Raw genomic sequence first — 18,619 nt, 5'->3', positions numbered from 1 at the left:
TGTCTTTCTTATGCTGAGGGGTCCAGAGCTGGACGCAGGACTCCAGGTGGGGTCTCACCAGAGCAGAGTAGAGGGGCAGAATCACCTCCCTCGACCTGCTGGCCACGCTTCTTTTGATGCAGCCCAGGATACGCTTGGCCTTCTGGGCTGCGAGCACACATTGCTGGCTCCTGTCCAGCTTTTCATCCACCAGTATTCCCAAGTCCTTCTCGGCAGGGCTGCTCTCAATCCCTTCATCCCCCAGCCTGTATTGATGCTGGGGGTTGCCCCGACCCAGGTGCAGGACCCTGCACTTGACCTTGTTGCACCTCATGAGGTTCACACGGGCCCACTTCTCCAGCTTGTCCAGGTCCCTCTGGATGGCATCTCATCCCTTGGGCATGTCAACTGCATCACTAAAGCGTCAACATTAAAGCACAATTAAGACACAGAAACTATCTGCTGATTACTCACATATTTTCACTCTTACTGTGATAAAATAAGGGAAGAAAATAAAATACGTGATTATGCAACACCAGAGAAATACACTATGGATAATCAGATAATGGTTTCATTTCACAGTGAACACAAGTACAGAGCAGGTAGTTCTGATAAAAGATACTTTAAACAACTGGCTCCCAGTGCTGAACTAAAGAATAAGTTTCCAAGAATATCTTCAGTAACAGATGTTCCTACATCTAGTTAACACCTATAGCAGAAGAATCCAAAAATTAAGAATGATTTTACTTCTTCATTGATTCTGCTCATAAACACAAGAAGGTAATGCTTGTGAGGAATGGAATGGATGTATTAACCAACACTGGCATTACTTTTACCATTGCCCATTTTACCAACTTTAGAAAGCAACACTTTCCTCATAACCCAATGCATTATTATTAACTGCTAAAATATATGGGGTTTAATACTTCCAGCAAAAGGATCTCTTCTACCATAAGAACTGGACATGGACTGCATCTAGAATTCTCTTCTAGAATACAATACTTCAGTTGGAAGGGACCTACAACAATCATCTAGTCCAACTGCCTGACCACTTCAGGGCTGACCAGAAGTTGAAGCATGTTATTAAGGGCCTTGTCCAAATGCCTCTTAAACACTGACAGGCCTGGGGCATCGACCACCTCTCTGGGAAGCTTGTTCCAGTGTTTGACCACCCTCTCGGTAAAGAAATGCTTCCTAATGTCCAGTCTAAACCTCCCCTGGCGCAGCTTTGAACCATTCCCACATGTCCTATCACTGGATACCAGGGAGGAGAGATCAGCACTGCCCTCTCCACGTCCCCTCCTCAGGAAGCTGTAGAGAGAAATGAGGTTGCCCCTCAGCCTTCTTTTCTCCAAACTAGACAAACCCAGGGTCCTGAGCCGCTCCTCATAGGACATTCCTTCCAGCCCTTCAGAAGTTCTGATTTTTGTGTGTGTTTTAGATGATTGATGTTGTACTTTGTATCTCAATCCTCATTCATAAGAGGATAGCATTGAGGAGCAGAAGTTATTTCAGTCTTGAGGTACTTGCACTTCTACACTGCAAAGGTATTCCCTTTGCAGGATCTTTGAAAAATGCACTGAGTAGTTATATGAATAGCAAAGCATAGCTGGCACAACGGGCTAAAGTCAGTGTGCTTATAGGTGCCTCAGGCTCCCTTATTTAGACCCTTCTACTGTTTATACAGATTGTGACACATACGCTAATTACTCAAACATGAAGTGTGGAAAAATGCCAGAGAAACTAACCAGCTTCCAAAGCCACATATCAAACCAACATCAGAATAAAGCTTTATTTCAACCCACTTTTCAGAAGCCACCTATGAACCACTTTTGCTTTCACACCCTTTTGAAAGGTTTAGAAAGCCTTAGCTATTTCAGTTTGAAGCTATCCTGCCTGGATATGGATGTTGTTACTTCAGACATTTATATAAAACACAGCAAAATCTGTTATTCTGCTCTCCAGCAGCTACGAACAATAAAGAAGCCACTGGCTTCTGACTGCAGCTCTGATGGCAGCTCAGTAGCAAGGGCCTCCCATTCTTCTGGAAAGCTCCCTCAGGCCCAGTAATATAACATACCACATCACGTTCACATAGACCAATTCTAATTTTGTTACCATATAAAGTGATAAGAAGTTACCGTGGGGACAATTCTTAAAAAATTGCAATCACACTGCTTACATGAATTTCTGAAGCAAACTTCCAGTGAAACTACTGCAGTCAAGACAACTGAAAAACAATGCCCTCAAGACCATAGTTTTACATTAATGTCCTCTGCCTGCATAAGAATGTGCCTACAGCATTTACTGGCCAGCCTTCTAGAGCACGAGGGTCACGTAGAGAAAGCAAGCCAGAGGAACCTGGACTTGGAGACAAAAAGTGAATACTGCTGATCAATGAGTCCTACCTACCTCCATCTTGGGAGGGGGGGGGTCCGGGGGTGGGGAGGATGGCTTTACAAGTTTTTCTTTTGACTTATTAAAATACATGTACCAAGTTTCAGCTGGCATCTGTATACCTTACGTAGGGAAATGACAGAACCTTATTAGTTCTCACTATACGCATACCACCTTATTCATACCTCACAAGATGTCCTTAAAGCATTCAAATAGATTGTGAGCTGCTTTGAAGACAAAAAGCTCTCTACAGAAGCAGTAACACCAATCACAAAAAATTAGCGCTTGATATCAAAGCCAGAAGACAGTGATTAGACACATGGATGATGCCACAGCATACATTAAATGTGGCGAGCCGCTTGGATACCATGGTGGAAGGAAGTAGAAGAGGAACACCTGATGAACTGAAAAGCCTGAGACTTACTAGGGAGTTTCCAGGATATGGGATTTAAAACATCACAGACACTCCTAGAAAGGGCAGAATACGAAGAAAAAGAAAGCCAGTTACATGACTGTTGTTTAAAATTATGCATTACTTCTATCATTGTGCATTTCCATGTGATATGATCTATTAATAAAACAGATTATTCACTCTTTAAGTAATCATACACTGAAATACTCAGAGCCTCCTTTTGCAAGCCTACTGACTTCACAGTTCCTGTTGTGCCTGTGATTAGTAATGACTGTGCAAACCACTTAGCACTTGGCTATACTAAGTATTTTTTATTTCATCCCCAGTTTTGAAGATTAATACCATGCTACATTGTCCAAGGTACTTGCACCTTCTTACCAGATGTAGACACACAGAAATATGCTTCAGTACAATATAGCCAAAATTTCCCAGAAAACAGAACACCAAAAGCTCCACTATCACTTAAGTCAGACTTAAGATGGGACTCAGAGTCATTTACAATATCTTTTTTTATTTACCCATTTCTCTTTCAACATAATAAAGCGCAACTTTTAAAACAGCAAAGTTTGAAATTTACTTAATTTCAGTAAAAACAGTAAGCTTCCCAGCTAAAAACTATGCCAACTGATATACAAGGAAATAGGACTTCTTGCACATAGCCCTCTTAAAACTTCCAGGCAATTCATCCATACTGAAGAGAGTGTAAGTAAATCCCTTGCCTATCTTCTCATGGAATAGAAGAGGAGAATGGATTTCTTGTGTGAATACTGTTAACACATTTGTCTTCAAACACAATTGAAAAGTGAATTGAAAGTAAAACCAAACTTGAAGTATCAAATACTCCCTCTGATATTTCTTTCTTAATCAGCCTGGCATCCACCTGTTTCTACTGACTTTAAGACACAAGGGTTATGTACTTTCCTTGGCATAGTCTCTGTGTTGTGTGTTTCGCCCCTATCCCCCACTTTTTATTATTGACACTTATAAAAAAAGAAGGATAGGAAGACAGACTACTACTACTACTTGTTGCCTAACGTGGTCATCTCCTACCAAAATAATTGTCTCAATTGCAGTTGTTTTATTTCACTTTAAATTGAAGTGAGCCTAATGGATTTAGGTTAACAAGGCGATACCTGTGCGATTTCCTTGAAATTTGACAATACTGTGCAATTATTGGGTGGGGGGAAATTAAAGAATAAAAAAGCTTTTGTAGCAAGTCCAGATCAGGTAACTAAGCTGCATGAAGTCACCTCAAATAAATTTTAAACTGTAATAGACATTGAAGCAAGACACCAAAAGGAAATGGCTAGCATGCTTATGACAACTGGAGTTATCCAGGATTATCTTCGTGTTAATGAAGACTTGGGTTTCAGAGCAACCTGCTCTAGCTGATCCTGCTTTGAACAAGGGGGGTTGGACTCAGAAACGCTTCCCTCCTCAGCTATTCTATGATCTCATCTTTGACTTCCAGTCGAGGCATTTGACCTGCAGAACTGATCAGCTTTAAAAGCTATATGAAACTTATTAACATGTTTAATTGAGACGCTGGATTTTAAAATGAAGAAGTTTGTGGTTTTTAAATATCAATGCTTCTTATTTACACCCACCTTCCCTTAAAGGAAACAAAACACAAACAAGATTTTTTTGTGTTTTGTTGTGCATCTGTAACAAAAAGGGTCATCATCTTTCACTTCTTCAAACATCTTTTAGCTCCAACCCAGACACTTTGTACACCACCACTTGCAGTTCTGCAGGCAAAACTGACTTGCATAATTTACAGCCAACAGTTCCATTAAGGACAATGCAATGATTGTTTGCTGAGCTTGTCATAATTACTCAAGTGAAATTTGTCTCAAATACAAGATATTTCACCAAAGAATAAAAAAAAACTATGCAGAAGCATGCACTTAGAGAAGAAAGTTGACTATAATATACGGAATCCTTGCATCTAATCTCTCTATCACAAGCACCACTGGTTCAATTCAGTAAATGCCATGCAACCAGAATTCTTAATCAACTCTTATTAGCAGCAGTCTTTGCCAGGACCTGAAGAACACAGCTTTCACTGAACTCTTCTAGGTACAATTTATTCTGCCACTTCATTTTGTAGGGAGCCTGATTTATTTGACATCAATAGTTAGTTGAGGTAATAAACCATGCAGCAATGATACCATGACTCAGAGCTCATTTGCTAGCATTGAAGTCGCTTGGCAGCATGACAGGCAGAGTAATGTGTGTTGAAGAAGTATCTATATAGATGCTACAGCTTTCAGAGATTACCAAACAAATACAGAGCCCAGAAAACATGACTTCACTCTCGCTATCAATTTTCTTTTGCTTGATTGATTGTGCTCAGCTTCATTTTGAGCACAAAGATTAAAAAAAATTGAGATCTATGCAAGCCAAAAAGCAATAGCTACTCAGTCCCAACAGATTTCTAACACACCCAGCCATTTTACGCTACTGCTTCTTTCCAAGAAAAGGTTGTCTTCTATATGCTTATAGAAACCAAGTACACAGCGTGGAAAAAAACCTACCTATCAATTTAAAGTTTAGGGAAGTAAGAGAACCCTCTTTCAGGTAAACATCAATACTCAATAATTTATAGCTACTTCACAAAACAGATGTCTAGAAATTTTTTTTCACCTGAGTTCTCAAGTGTGGTGATAGAGGTTTTATATGCCAACAACATTGTTAAAATGCCTGTTCCTCTGAAAACTCCATTCTTTGTATAACATCAGCAACAAAGTCACAAATAAAATAAAAAAAAAAAGGAGGGAGGAAATCCCTGGAAATACAAAGTATACAATCAGAATTTTTTCTAGTTGCATTAAGACAGCATATGCCCCTTTTGTACCAAAGCAACTGAAGTGTCTACAACACTTAAAAAATGCCTTATTTTGCATTGTTCTTTATTGTCTTTATCAGCCTCTCTACTTCAGTGTCAACCTTCACAAAGCTGCAGACACGACATGATTCCTGTCCTTCCTTTCTCCCTATATATACATAGGGGAGGAGAACGACACAAAGATTAAATAAATGCATTTAATCTTTATTTTAAAATAAAGCAAAAGTGACAGGCACTAAAGATAATTCCAGTTCTATTTTCACTCCATTTCTGTAATTACAAAAAATGTGATCAATAGAGGCCTTTCCATTCAAACATTTCAATTTTAAGAAGGGTAATATAAGTTCTTTTTCAACTTACACCTTTATTGTTTTAAGTAACGCATTGACTTTTATGCAAATACAGCCGGGAGAGTTACAGGAAGTTATAAAAGTGGATGAACTTTTAATAGCTATTTAAAACAAATACTTTCAAAAGAAATTCATAAGGATTACTAGGAAATTCCTTCACAGCTGTTGACTTCAAGTGCTCACTTTTCAAGTCATTGAAGACAGCCATCCACTTACACTGCTATTTTTGTAATGGCCAAATCTTCAGCATACAAAGAATCACTGCCTGATGCTAGTCAGTGTTTCCACTGACACTCTTCAGAATACAAAAGTCTGATCTCTAGGTAAACATCAGAAAAATCAAACATAACAAATTACAAAGATAAGTAAGTCAATAAAGCACACTCAAGAAAAAACAAAACCTCTAGCACTATTAATCTCAATTTCCAAGCTCCACAAAAGTAAACAGGGATATAGGGGGGGTTGTTATTGTTTCATTTTTTAAATTTGGTAGGTCAGTTTTAAACAGTATGTGGTTTTGATGAGCAATTTGTTGCAGAAGTGATGCAAAGAGCATGTGGGAGGCAGCTATTAAACTTCAAAGACCTATAGGATATGCCCCATGCAAGTCCTATCCCCACACATTACCAAGGGAGCAGCACCAGGATACAAGAATTTGAGTTGTTGTAGAGCTCTCATCTGCACAGCTAACTCAAGTTAAGACATTCTCAAGTAGATCATCTGATTTAACCATATGAAGAAGAAACTCAGTAGTTAAGGAACAAAATTAACAGCCATGAGAAATTTTAATGAAAACATGAAGCCTATTTCAGATCACAAGCTTCGGTTACCTGTGATAGTTCTATTTTAACTCTGGTTTTACCTTTTTAATATATATGTACATGATAAACTACATTCTTGAAGAAAAAAGAATTAGCGCTCACCTCTGCAAACAAACACAAAAAGTCTTTGCCATTACACAAGCAAAACCTCAAAGATTTTATCTAACTAGGAAAACCAGCTAGCAGCCAGACCATATACTCTCCTATTAAAAAAAAAAGTACTAACCAATTCAAGCAGAGAGGTGAAGCATCCTTCTGCATAGAGCCATAATAGTATTTCTGATAGCAGGAGCTTCCATCTAAAGAAAAACAGCAATCTTGCTTTCAGTACCATTAACTCAACTTTTAGTAATGCTTTATCTGCTAAAATAGAAGTTCTCTGCATTTTTATCTCCAGTATAAATACTTTACTGTCTTGTAGTTCCTTGATAAGAACCTGATAAGGTTCTTATCAAATACTACTTTTCAGTTTCCCAAATCATTGCTATGGCGCTTCACATGAGATTCAGTATTTCCAAATCATTCCTTAACCCTGGCTACTAGAATGGAACAAAATTCTGCAATCTCACTGCTGCTTTTGGAAATAAAAAAAAATGATTATCTTTTTATATATTGAAGATTTGCATTAGCTATTTTAGCTACAACACTGCTCATGCTGAGACAGATACACATAACCACCATGTACCCTACCCTTTCTTAGAGGGAAATCAACAAGTGCAATCCCTTTTCTTTGGGAAAAGACATACCACTTCAAAATGGAAAACTCATTCTTCTTTAGCTGATAACTATTGAAATATGCTCCTAAATACAGCCATTCATTAGCCTTGGTGTTTATTTCTAATAGGGGAGGATAATATATCTATGTATACTGTAAAAATTATACTGTTTAATATGTATTTGATTCTTATCCATACAAAAATACTTTTTAATTGCTTTTTAATCAAATACAAATTTTATAATTATAAAATTTTAACAAGTTTTTTTTGCATTTAACAGATCTGATAAGACAACAAAAATTGCTTGCAGTGACAGGACAGTAATTGTTTTTTCAGACTTTGCATTATTTAAGGCTACAGGACCAGTAAATCTCATCTTCCTCCATCTTGCATTTATCCTTAGCTGAATGATAACAACATACTTCATGTTTTTCAGCTCTCAATTAGTTTCTTAACTTCAAATAAGTTTATCTTAGTTGTGCTAACTGTAGAAGCAGAAATGCAGAAAATCATGTTTGCATAGGCAGAACAGTTCACAGCTCCTAATACTTCCAAGTTCTGAATCCAGGTATTCTCAGTGCTGTGCCCACTGTCCTTTGGCAGCTACCTATGTACCAGACTTTTTTATTCAAGTTACATAAATAATTTACAAATTTGTAACCAAGAAGTTATGCCAGATAGCTTACAGTTGTCTGGGTGCCCTTGCGCCTTCAAGGAACTGTAATTATATTGGCAGGCTTCCAATCCTAGATTTGCTAAAAATCATTATTAGAAATTGATAACATTTCTTAGTCAAATCCTTAACAATTGTTAATATTGATATTTCAGTCTGTTGATTTGGTGATGACTCATTTTAGGTGTTGCTTCAGATCCTCTTTTGCAGATAAAAAAACTTTACAGACATCATGTATGTTCTTCATAGACTAAGACACCTGTGATCAAATCAAAAGCAGACAGCAATAAAAAAAACCACAACAAACTTACATTTACCTTGATCAAGGGCTTTTGGAAAAGACAGAAGTTCAAAAAACAGCCTAACTTCCATTTTAAAAAATCATTTCAGCTTATGAATGCTCTCACTTCTGAAGATATAGAGATGCTTATGAAAACCTTGCCAATAACTCACAGGATGCGAGTAGTTTGCTTGATCCATTTTGTGTTTTACTGAAACCATAACTTTTAAAAAACACCTAACAATTTTCACAGCAATCTAAATTGTAGGCTAACTAGCAGTCAAACTTGTCTATCAACAAGTCAAGACATTCAGCATAATTTGTCAGTCAGGTGTTTATTAAAGTGCCTCAATTAACACGCTGAGTGAATTAATTCACTCAGATGAACAAGACTTACTTGTCTCTTAATCTCAGATTTCTAAGATCAAAACATCAAGTCTCCTCCACCCCTCCTTTGCCGAATCTCCCACTGTTTGTCAAAGCCACACCAAGGAGTGAAGGAAAAGGGGAACAAGGCATTGCTCTGTCCTGGCTCTGGCTAGGAGGGTGAAAAGAACTTAATGAGGACTAACATTCCCAAACCCACAGGAAAGGGATGACTAGGAAGCACCTCCACAGGGGCCAGACCAGTTACAACCAAAGTTTGTTTACTCAAATTCAAATACCTCTTCACATTACCATGTTCAAACAGCTCACATACATGAGTGTAGGTACAGTACAAAGAATTGTATGTGCATCAAAATAAAATAGAACCACAGAATGCTTGAGGTTGGGAGGGACCGCCACAGGTCATCTGGCCCAACCCCCCTGCTCAAGCAGGGCCACCCAGAGCCAGCTGCCCAGGACCGTGTCCAGAGGGCTTCTGAATATCTCCAAGGATGGAGACTCCACAATCTCCCTCACAGTAAAAAAGTGTTTCCTGCTGTTCAGACAGCACCTTCTGTGTTTCAGTTTGTGCCCATTGCCTCTGGTCCTGTCACTGGGCACCACTGAGAGCCTGGCTCCCTCCTTCCAGGTATTTACACACATTGATGAAACACGCCTGAGCCTTCTCGTCTCCAGGCTGAACAGTCCCAGCTCCCTCACCCTCTCCTCATAGGAGAGATGCTCCAGTCCCTTCATCATCCCTGTGCCCCCCCCCCCAGCTCATTATGTATTTACTGCTATTAGTTCTCTCAGGTCTCTGGGTCCTTCACTAATTTACTTTTCATAACTTAAATGTCCCAGAAAAGTTAAATGATTTTTTTCTTTTCTAAAGCCAGAAATAACCTCCTTAAGCCTTAGTAGTTCAACTCTATACTTCTGGAACAAGGAAAGTATCACCCTGCAACTTTAAGCATAACACAGAAGATATCAGATGCGAATAACATGTTTGTCGCTTGATTTTACATTAGCACATTTAAGAAATTTAAGTGAACAGTTTAACAGGAATGATTTTAAATAAACAGATTTATTTTCTACACTGACAGAGCTGGGACTTCTATATTTTGTCAGTGAAGTCACTGAGAAAATACTTACTTCAGTGAAGCAACCGTGAGCCCCATAATTAACTTTCCTTTCCCCACAGGCTGAGGGATGTTATTTACCAACCATAAAATGAACAATCAAGGCAAAAGAGAAAGAGTTACCTAGAAACATTAAAAACCTTGTCATCAAATCACCTGTGCAAGCACTGCTTACATAGCTCTTCGCTAACAGTAGCCAAATGCTTTAAGGAAAAGCCTTGTGGCATTTGGGGTTTTGTCTTTTAAGACAAGTAGCAATTTCACAACCATAGAAGAAACAGAAGAATTTCTAAGAAAAAAAAACAATATAATAAATATTAGCACTACATCAGTTACCAAATGCAAATTTATTGGAATTGAGAACTTGTTTAAACAAATTTTTCAGTTTCACAATTAACTGAGCCGTGAAAGCACCAAATAAATATTAAGATAGCTTAGTCACAAATTAAAAAATAAAAGCTTTGAACCATTCAGGAGTGGTGTTACCACTCCATCTTTCATTTAAAGTACCATCATTTAAATAAGACTTAAATATAAAAATAATTGATCAATTTTAGTTAAATTCAAGTCTCAGGTAACTCATTTTCTGCTAATTAACTTTATTCCAGAAGTTGCTAAAATATAAGAAGTAAGGTTTCCTTCTTTTTTAATATGATTAGTTCTTTTTTTTTTCCTCAGGGGATTTACCTTTTTCTTTCTTTTTCCCCTTCCCCTTTCTGTTGTTCAAGTAAGGCTTTCATCTTTAGCATACCATGTATTGTCAAGACCAACCTAGAAGCAATAGCTGCACAAGGTTCAGTTACCTCAGGAAAATCACAAAGGTCGGAACCTTGTAGAGCAGAGACTTTTAGGACCCAATGGAAGCATATTAAGAAAGTAGAGGTTTAAGAGTATCAGTACCAGACTTGAAAGTCTGCTTTGGAGAATGTAGAAGTTTATCAAAAACCTTTCCTTGCTTCAGATGGTAAGGAAAGCCAGTATACCCAGCGCATAGCAGCTGAACTGATAAGCAGTCTAAGAACTTCAGTTGTCTCTTATTTGTTTAAACAACTTTTAGAGAGGCTGGAGAGACTGAGGAACTACATTAGGAGGTAGAAGCAGCAGGAAGGAGAGGGATAATGGTTTTCCCAGTCCATTCACTCATGAAATCTGCAGGACAGCAAGCAGGACAGGAAAAAGAAGAGGGAAGCTTACTTCAGTGAATGAATTTAGAAAATAGACAAAAATATTTTGTACAATACACAAGTGCTTTTCCAATACAAAAGTCACTTGAATCCATATTTACATCATGTATGGATATTTGATGTTCTATAGTCTCCAAGTTTAAGAAGCTTATGAACAATGCAGGTAACCTCTAACTAGGACTGCCAGCCAATGGGTCCCTCTACAACACACAAAGTAAATCCCAAAACTTGGGCTATGCAGGTATATATAAGTACTCTGATTAGCTGTGTATATATTTCACACACACCAGTGAAACATTGACCCAGTCCTTCTCCAATCCTGAGGCCAGGTGGTACCAGCTGCACCCTACTATACAGCACTTAATTTTAAATCTCCCCTGGGCTCTGAGACATGTTTGTAGCCTGAAGACAAATATTTAGGTGGAGAGGGGAGTCATTCACATTAGTTTCTGTTAAGACTGCAAAACAGAAAGCTGTAAGTGGCATTTTCATAGCAGAAAATTTAGAGTATGTGGTGCATTCCTTCAGTAAAAGGTACAGCCATATAGGGACACCAAGAGGCATCACCCCTTCTGGAATACTGTGGCAATGGAGGGAGCAAACCTTGTACAGTTTTGCCTGTATCACCTAGTAGAAATGGCTGCTGGAGCTTCCCATACAGCATCCAAGCATTGTCCACAACTTGAAGTAACAAGTTACTCCACTTGTTACATCTTTTTTCCTCCACTGAAAGAAGAGCTTTCTAATTTTATCCAACAGTATGTTAACTCATACTATGATAGAGCAACGTAAGCCCAGTAGTCAAATCTAGGTTTTACCCTCCCACCTGTGCAGTAACTAGGAGTGACAGAGAACACACACAGTTGTGCATAGCACAGCAAACATTTCAGCAGATCAGGCCATGCAGTTGTTAAACCAGCTGGTATGAATTGGGAGAATCAGGAACTAGCAAGTTCCCTCACTCCAACGCAGGAATGTTAAATACACACATGCCTACTTGCCTCTCACTATTAGGGAAGTAAACCACTGCTAGATGTCCTTTTACGAGAAACCTATGTAATTTGTTATGATAAAAGACCAAAGTATTCCTGCCTGGTACCTCCTTTTGCAGCACTTAACCGCATTAATAATTTCTTTTAAAATATTAAGCTACATAAGTTATAAATTACATTGTTACACATCTAAAGAGAAATTGATATGAACAAGTTGCTTTAAAACAACTTCTAATCAAATAAACCATTAGAATATAAACCAGCCATCCAACCAAATTAAGTTCTCTCACATTTGCAGCAGTTTGAATATATCAGGCTTTGTAGAAAATCCTGAAAAATAAGAGCCTAATATGGCATATTTCCAGAGACAATAAAGTGATATTCAATAGCAGACCAGAGAGAAGCAGAGCGTTCTAACAGGCAAGATCATGAACTAAGACCACCCTGGCTTTGCCCTTTCTGTGTAAAGCAATCTTCCTTTTTGGTTCTTTTACCAGCATCTTTCCTGACAGCCTCACATACTTCAGGAACCTATTCAAGCAAGGATTTGCGATTTTACTAAACATTTATGCAGGAATTAACACAGTGGGAACCTAATTTGGTTCTGCTCTCTAGACTAGTGGAATAGTAAAACATATGCACACAGTAATAAAATAAGTGTCTCTCCTGCTTTTAAGAATGATTGAAAAAGAGAAAGAAGTACCATTCTATATGGATTCAGATACTGCTATAATCTAATCGTGCGTTCAAGCAAACCTAAAATAATGCCCTATGTATGTAACTTTATGATAGTACTCTTAACCTAAGACAGCATTCACACTACATTATTCTTACAAAACAAAAAAAAAGGCAATGACAAACACTTAGTACATAAAACATTTTCTCACACAAATTCCATTTCTTTCAGACATCTTGCTTCTACTAGCACTGACTGTTACCAAATTACATTTGTACAGTTAACTCAATTATAAATAATGCTAGGTGTCTCACAAATAAGTAATGACAAAAAAATCAGAATGCTGAGAACACAAAAGAAGTCTCAGTGGAATACTACCAATTGCAACAAGCTTTAGATATTCAAAAAAGCTGGCAAAAATACCCAAATAAGCCATTTTCTCTCCTGGAAATAAAACCATGGTTAGCAGAATTCAAATACTGAAATACTATGATACAACCAGAAGTATGGCATATGTGCACAGTTACCAAAAACCCCTGAACAGTAGCATTCTTGTAAAAGCAAAAAAAAAAATTTTAGAATGGAAACTTACTTGTGCATATTTTCCACTCCTATTATGATCATGATATAGTAGGAAATTCCACTTTGTATGACAAAATGTAAGGCATACCTAGGGAAAAAAAAATAGTAAACACTCATGGCATTTTCATTAATGACAGTAAACTGCATGCATTTATTTAACATGAAATTAAAGAGATTTATCAAATTTTAACTCCATCACTGGTTCCAAAAAACCCTTTTGTTCTATTTAGGTTTTCTGCAGCCCTCCCTTCTGTTGAGAGCTTCCCCCTTTAGCGTAGCACAGACAGAAGTAATGAACAAGAACTACATACCTAGCTAGAATTCTCCAGCTCAAACAAGAATATAGTAAAGGATGATAATCCTTAAAATACAAAGCATATGTCTCATAATACTTCCACTTGGCATTATTTCATGTGTAAATAACATGAATGTTTTGTGGTTCAATTTCCATACTCATCTTTTTACCTGTTTGCAACAATAGGTATCTCAGATAAGGCAAACAATATCTTAGCATCCACAATATCAGTACATGGGAAGATTTCCCCCAGTCAATAGAAATAGCTCTGTCCAGCCAGTCTCCTTGCCCCGGGTCGTCAATAACTGATAAAGGGATAGTGGTGATGATGGTCTCAAAAACACAAACAAAAAAAACCTACACACCAACAACCCACAGATTTATTTCACAAAGGAGCTCTAACCTCTTCTCCTTGCTTGTTTTCCACAGCTTACCACCATAGCTACCACACCACCATTGGTTTGGGTTTTGGAGGGGTTGTTTTGTTTTGTTTTTTAAAGGAGTTACATTTCAGTAAGCTAGTAGAGCACTAGTGGCAAACCATTGCCAGTGATTGGGGAAAAGCACCTGATCTTCAGTAAGTTGATTCTCTTTCACTCTGGTACTTTTAGTACCTCAGTAGCATACTTATACGTGCTCAAGTGACACACTGATCTAGTTTCGGAATTTTTCCCATAAAAAGCAGCTCCTGTTTTGTTATACTGTCGATACTGTTTTCTTTCAGCTTATCATCAGCAATTTCCTAATTTCACTCCTCATCTATTCATAAGGAAATATCTTCAAAAGACTTTCAACAAGAAACCCAGTTCTATCCAGCTAAAATCCTACAAAGTTTACACACGATGAACTGAGGGAAAACAATTCACTTGGATATTAACTGACCTTGAAAATCGTGACTTTTTATGGAAGATCCAATCTGCACACACTCCCATGCTTCACTACTAGCTAGTCTCATCTAAGATATGACTACCTAAAATTCAAATGCACATTTAATATAAGCAATTGCCAATTAAAATAAAAATAACTTTTTCTTTTCATATCAGCCACATATTATCAACACTGTAGTAAAGACAGGCATCAGTGAAATGACAAAAATTTAAGTTTAAGAGATTTGCTTCTTAAACAGAGAAAGGGACATAAGATACAAAAGCCTGAAAAAGTTTGGGTTGACATAGAGTATCATATCAAGATGATATTTCTCTTTCAGAGTTAACAGTAGCAACATGATTGATCTCCAATTCAAAAATTAAAAGGGAAGCATTTAAATACAACATGAAGTAGTACATTTTAGCTACATACAAAGGGTATTCTAGGTCTTTTATGCAATTTACTATTATCCCAAGGGAATTATCCCTTCTCTTCCTGTCCCGCATCACCATCACGATCACTACAAAGGTGACTGAAAACTAACACACCTGAAATTGAAGAGGATGACATAATGACTAATAAATATTCTTAAAAGGGTGCAGATTCCAAACTATTTCCCACATTTCGGTTTGCATGAGATTTTCTGCAAATTTACATTTACTATAACCACTATATAAGAAAACAGGAAGAGTTTCCCTCTTGTACACACATAACATAATTGAAGAGTCGCTGAAGGTGTATGACAGGATTGTAACCTGTACTTATACTTGATTCCTCGGGGAGGGGTGAGGGAAACCAAACAAAACACTCAAAAAATGTGCTTGTATAACACATACTTAAGCAATAGGATAAAGAGTTGGCACAAGTGCAACAGAAGTATCAGCTTTTTAAAGTATATGTACTTTTAACATCTCAAATTATGTTTTTTCTTTTCGGCATTTTTAAAAAGCTTTTAGTTTCATGATTGCAAGAAAAAAACCTTTTCGTAAAATAAAAATTCATTGCTAAAATAATTGCTTTAAGTATGATCCAAAGCAAACTAGAATAATCTGGATTTCTACTATGGCATAAGATTTCTCTCTGAGTTCTTTTCCAGGGCGTATTGCCAAGGAGAGACTTCACAAATCTTTATTTATGTCTGTTGGGAGTGGAGGTTGTTTCTTTCTAAAGCCTCCCATCCCCAACTTTCAGATATGAATATACTGTTAATGCTTTTTAGTTACAAGCTACAATTAATGATTTCTGTTTCCAAAGCAATGGATACAGAATGTGCTTCTAAAGCTTACACAGCTCTCAAAAACCACACACAGTAGCACCTATGTCCCATATCATCCTCCTCATTTGGTGCTAAGACTGGAAGTCTTTGGCATCAGATCATTCTCTCAAAGCAGAATACCATGGCCAAAAGTTTAAGAAACGCATGGGAGTTATGGAATTATATACACAAGTAAAGTGTACATGTAAATCCAAAGAATAAAACTTACTGATTTTTCTTTTCCTAAATTTAAAAGTAATACATTGCAACTAATGTTGAGAAGCCTCTGCAACATGCCAATGTAGAGGCCAAATCTGTGGTATGAAATTCCAAGAATTCTGTACACACTCTGTGTGTGCAGACACATGCATGCACACACTGTGTGCATCTTCCCACCTGCACACAGCTTGATTAATGCCCCCTAATTCAGTAACACACTACAATAGTCTATAAATAAGTCTTCTATACACGAAGCTGAGCAAGCACTTTGTTTACTGTGCAATAAAACAGAACTGGCACTTAATTAATCTTAAGCCAGCTTGGGAAGATGAAAGCCATTTAGTAAGCTAATTTTGAAGGAAAAAAAATTTTTCACCAAACTAAATGCATACCCTTTATTAGCCCTACTAACATTCTGGCTTGCTAAACTGTGAAAAGATCAAAGATGTGAAAACAGCAGTCACAGAAAATTTGTGGTTTTTAAAAAAAAAAAAAAAAAACCAAAACAAAAAACCCCCAAAACCCACAACCACAGAAACCACACACTCCCTCCAAAACATAGAAGAAAAAAAACCCACACAAAACACTCAAATCAAGGCTGGCTCCTTTCCAGGTGTTTTATACTACTAAGAGCATCATCAGTACTGCAGTTCCGGCCACTCTTCCTACAAAAAGTCAGATTATATTCAATATTCAGAAAGAGACACAGTGAGTTATCTCATGCAGTGAATATATAAGAAATTATCTTAGTCATCGCACCTGTGCTGTGCGTCAAGAGAATACTTCTCAAGCAAGTTTACAGAAAAACTGGTACAAGTTAAACCAACTGCATCTGCTCCATCCTCCCAAAACCACTGGCAGACAGTATGTTAGTTATCAGTTTGCAAATGGAAGATCTTTCAAAATTTGTGCACCGCATCAGAAAAGTTAAGCCAATTTCTGTACATTTGCAGCAGCTAGAAACCACTGAATTAGGTAATAAGGTTCCTCATAACAAAGCTTTGCTTCCCTGCAAACAAGAAATGAAAATCTACAAATCCTGAAAAGTGAATTTAAGTCCAACTTACCATCCAAAACAAAAAAGTGCAAGATAAAGGCCCAAGAGGGTTGCAACAACATGTCTTATAAATGGGCTAGTTTTGCTTGAATGAAGGTATGTTCGAAACCAAATAGCCGCAAGCAAGGCAAACAGTTGGCACACTACAAAGTTGACCTGCATAAAAAAAGAAAAGAAAAAACTTCTCACACACTTGTGTTTTAAAAATTAACATGAATATCCACACATTATTAGCAATTTGCAGAACCTTTGGCTCTGCCATGGCTCTTACCACAGCATGTCTGCCTCAAACAGCTTCCTTCTCCCAAGCATCCCTCCCCTCCTAAAGCACAAACCAGTGCTCCCCCGAGCAACTCAGAAGAAAATATACATCAAACCTGTAGAGGCAATCTGTGCATGAATCAAGGAAAAAAAATTTTACATATTTGCCTGTAAATTTTCTATATACCAAACCACTCTATCAACCATGGAATCATTTCTACTCTCCCAGTAATGTGAAGATCTGGGTTGGGTTTTTATTTGTTTTTTAAGTGAGTGTGACTTTGAAACACATATCAGCTACACAATCACTGGCAGATCACTTCAGTGGCCTGTGCAGAAGCAGGGCTCGACGAAGTGCACTTCAGTGGTGTGTAATCAGATAAACAGCTTGGTTGCACACTGGATTTTCTTCTTGTACATTCAAGTAGGATAGTTTCAGAAATTCCTCCTCCCTTCAGGCCATTTATTCTAGAAGATAGAAAATCTCTTGTATATTAAATATTTAAAGACATTAGGGCACTGAAAGGAAAAGTGGAATTAAAAAAACCAAACCAGTGAGTAAAAAGAATCATTCTGACTGTGGCCTGAAATAAATTTAACAGTAAGGGCAAGATAAAGAAATAATTTCCTCAAATACAGCAACCACTACCAAGACTGGCTTAAGCTACAAAAAGCCGGATGAATTCCTTTATTTAGAAAAGAACATTTCCCACTCCGTGGATTCTTTTCTTCCATAGAAAACTGCCTAACAATTGTCTGTGTCTAATAGCAGCATCCCAAGTCATCACAAGCAACAGCCTGGGGACCACTCCTTCAGGTCATAATCACTTCAACACAAAAAATTTGCACATACCGCATGCTTGACCAGTCCTTAGCACAATGTTTTAGCCTGTTTGATGTCACTTAGCTGAAATATATACTTAATCTTAATACCACAAGGTACAATGACAACACTATTTTCACGTTCATGACAGCAGGCCTAATATTGATGTTTGCAGCAACACAGCGCACGCCTCTAGTACTATAATTCATCTAGCCCATTCCTTCATTGTTTTTCAGCCAAGCTTCAGGCAATAACAGGTAAGGGTGTGAGAGTGTGGAAACATGGTTATATTTAAAGTAGACGCTAAATAACACCAACTCCTACGGAACTCTCATCTTCATAACAATCACATAGATTCCTTGTTTGTAAATCCAAGGATAATTCCCCTTTTTCTGAACCACTCTAAAACCTTCTGTAATACCAAGTT

The 18,619-nt window shown here is 37.6% G+C and overlaps 1 protein-coding gene across 1 annotated transcript in view; it reads right to left on the bottom strand.

Moving 5' to 3' along the window:
• Nucleotides 1-18,619, bottom strand: part of MBOAT2 (membrane bound O-acyltransferase domain containing 2) — a 111,363-nt gene that overhangs the window by 59,148 nt on the left and 33,596 nt on the right. Inside the window, exons 2-3 of the mRNA XM_009332515.1 lie at nucleotides 17,119-17,264; nucleotides 13,426-13,503 (exon numbers count right to left, since the gene is read on the bottom strand). Of these exons, the coding sequence (XP_009330790.1) occupies nucleotides 13,426-13,503; nucleotides 17,119-17,264 (224 nt within the window). The remainder of the gene's footprint in view (nucleotides 1-13,425; nucleotides 13,504-17,118; nucleotides 17,265-18,619) is intronic.

The sequence above is a fragment of the Pygoscelis adeliae genome, unplaced genomic scaffold, assembly GCF_000699105.1.
Source record: "Pygoscelis adeliae isolate BGI_AS28 unplaced genomic scaffold, ASM69910v1 Scaffold168, whole genome shotgun sequence".
Classification (NCBI taxonomy): domain Eukaryota; kingdom Metazoa; phylum Chordata; class Aves; order Sphenisciformes; family Spheniscidae; genus Pygoscelis; species Pygoscelis adeliae.
Note: the sequence above shows the minus strand (reverse complement) of the source record. Positions and strands in the feature narration are given on the sequence as shown.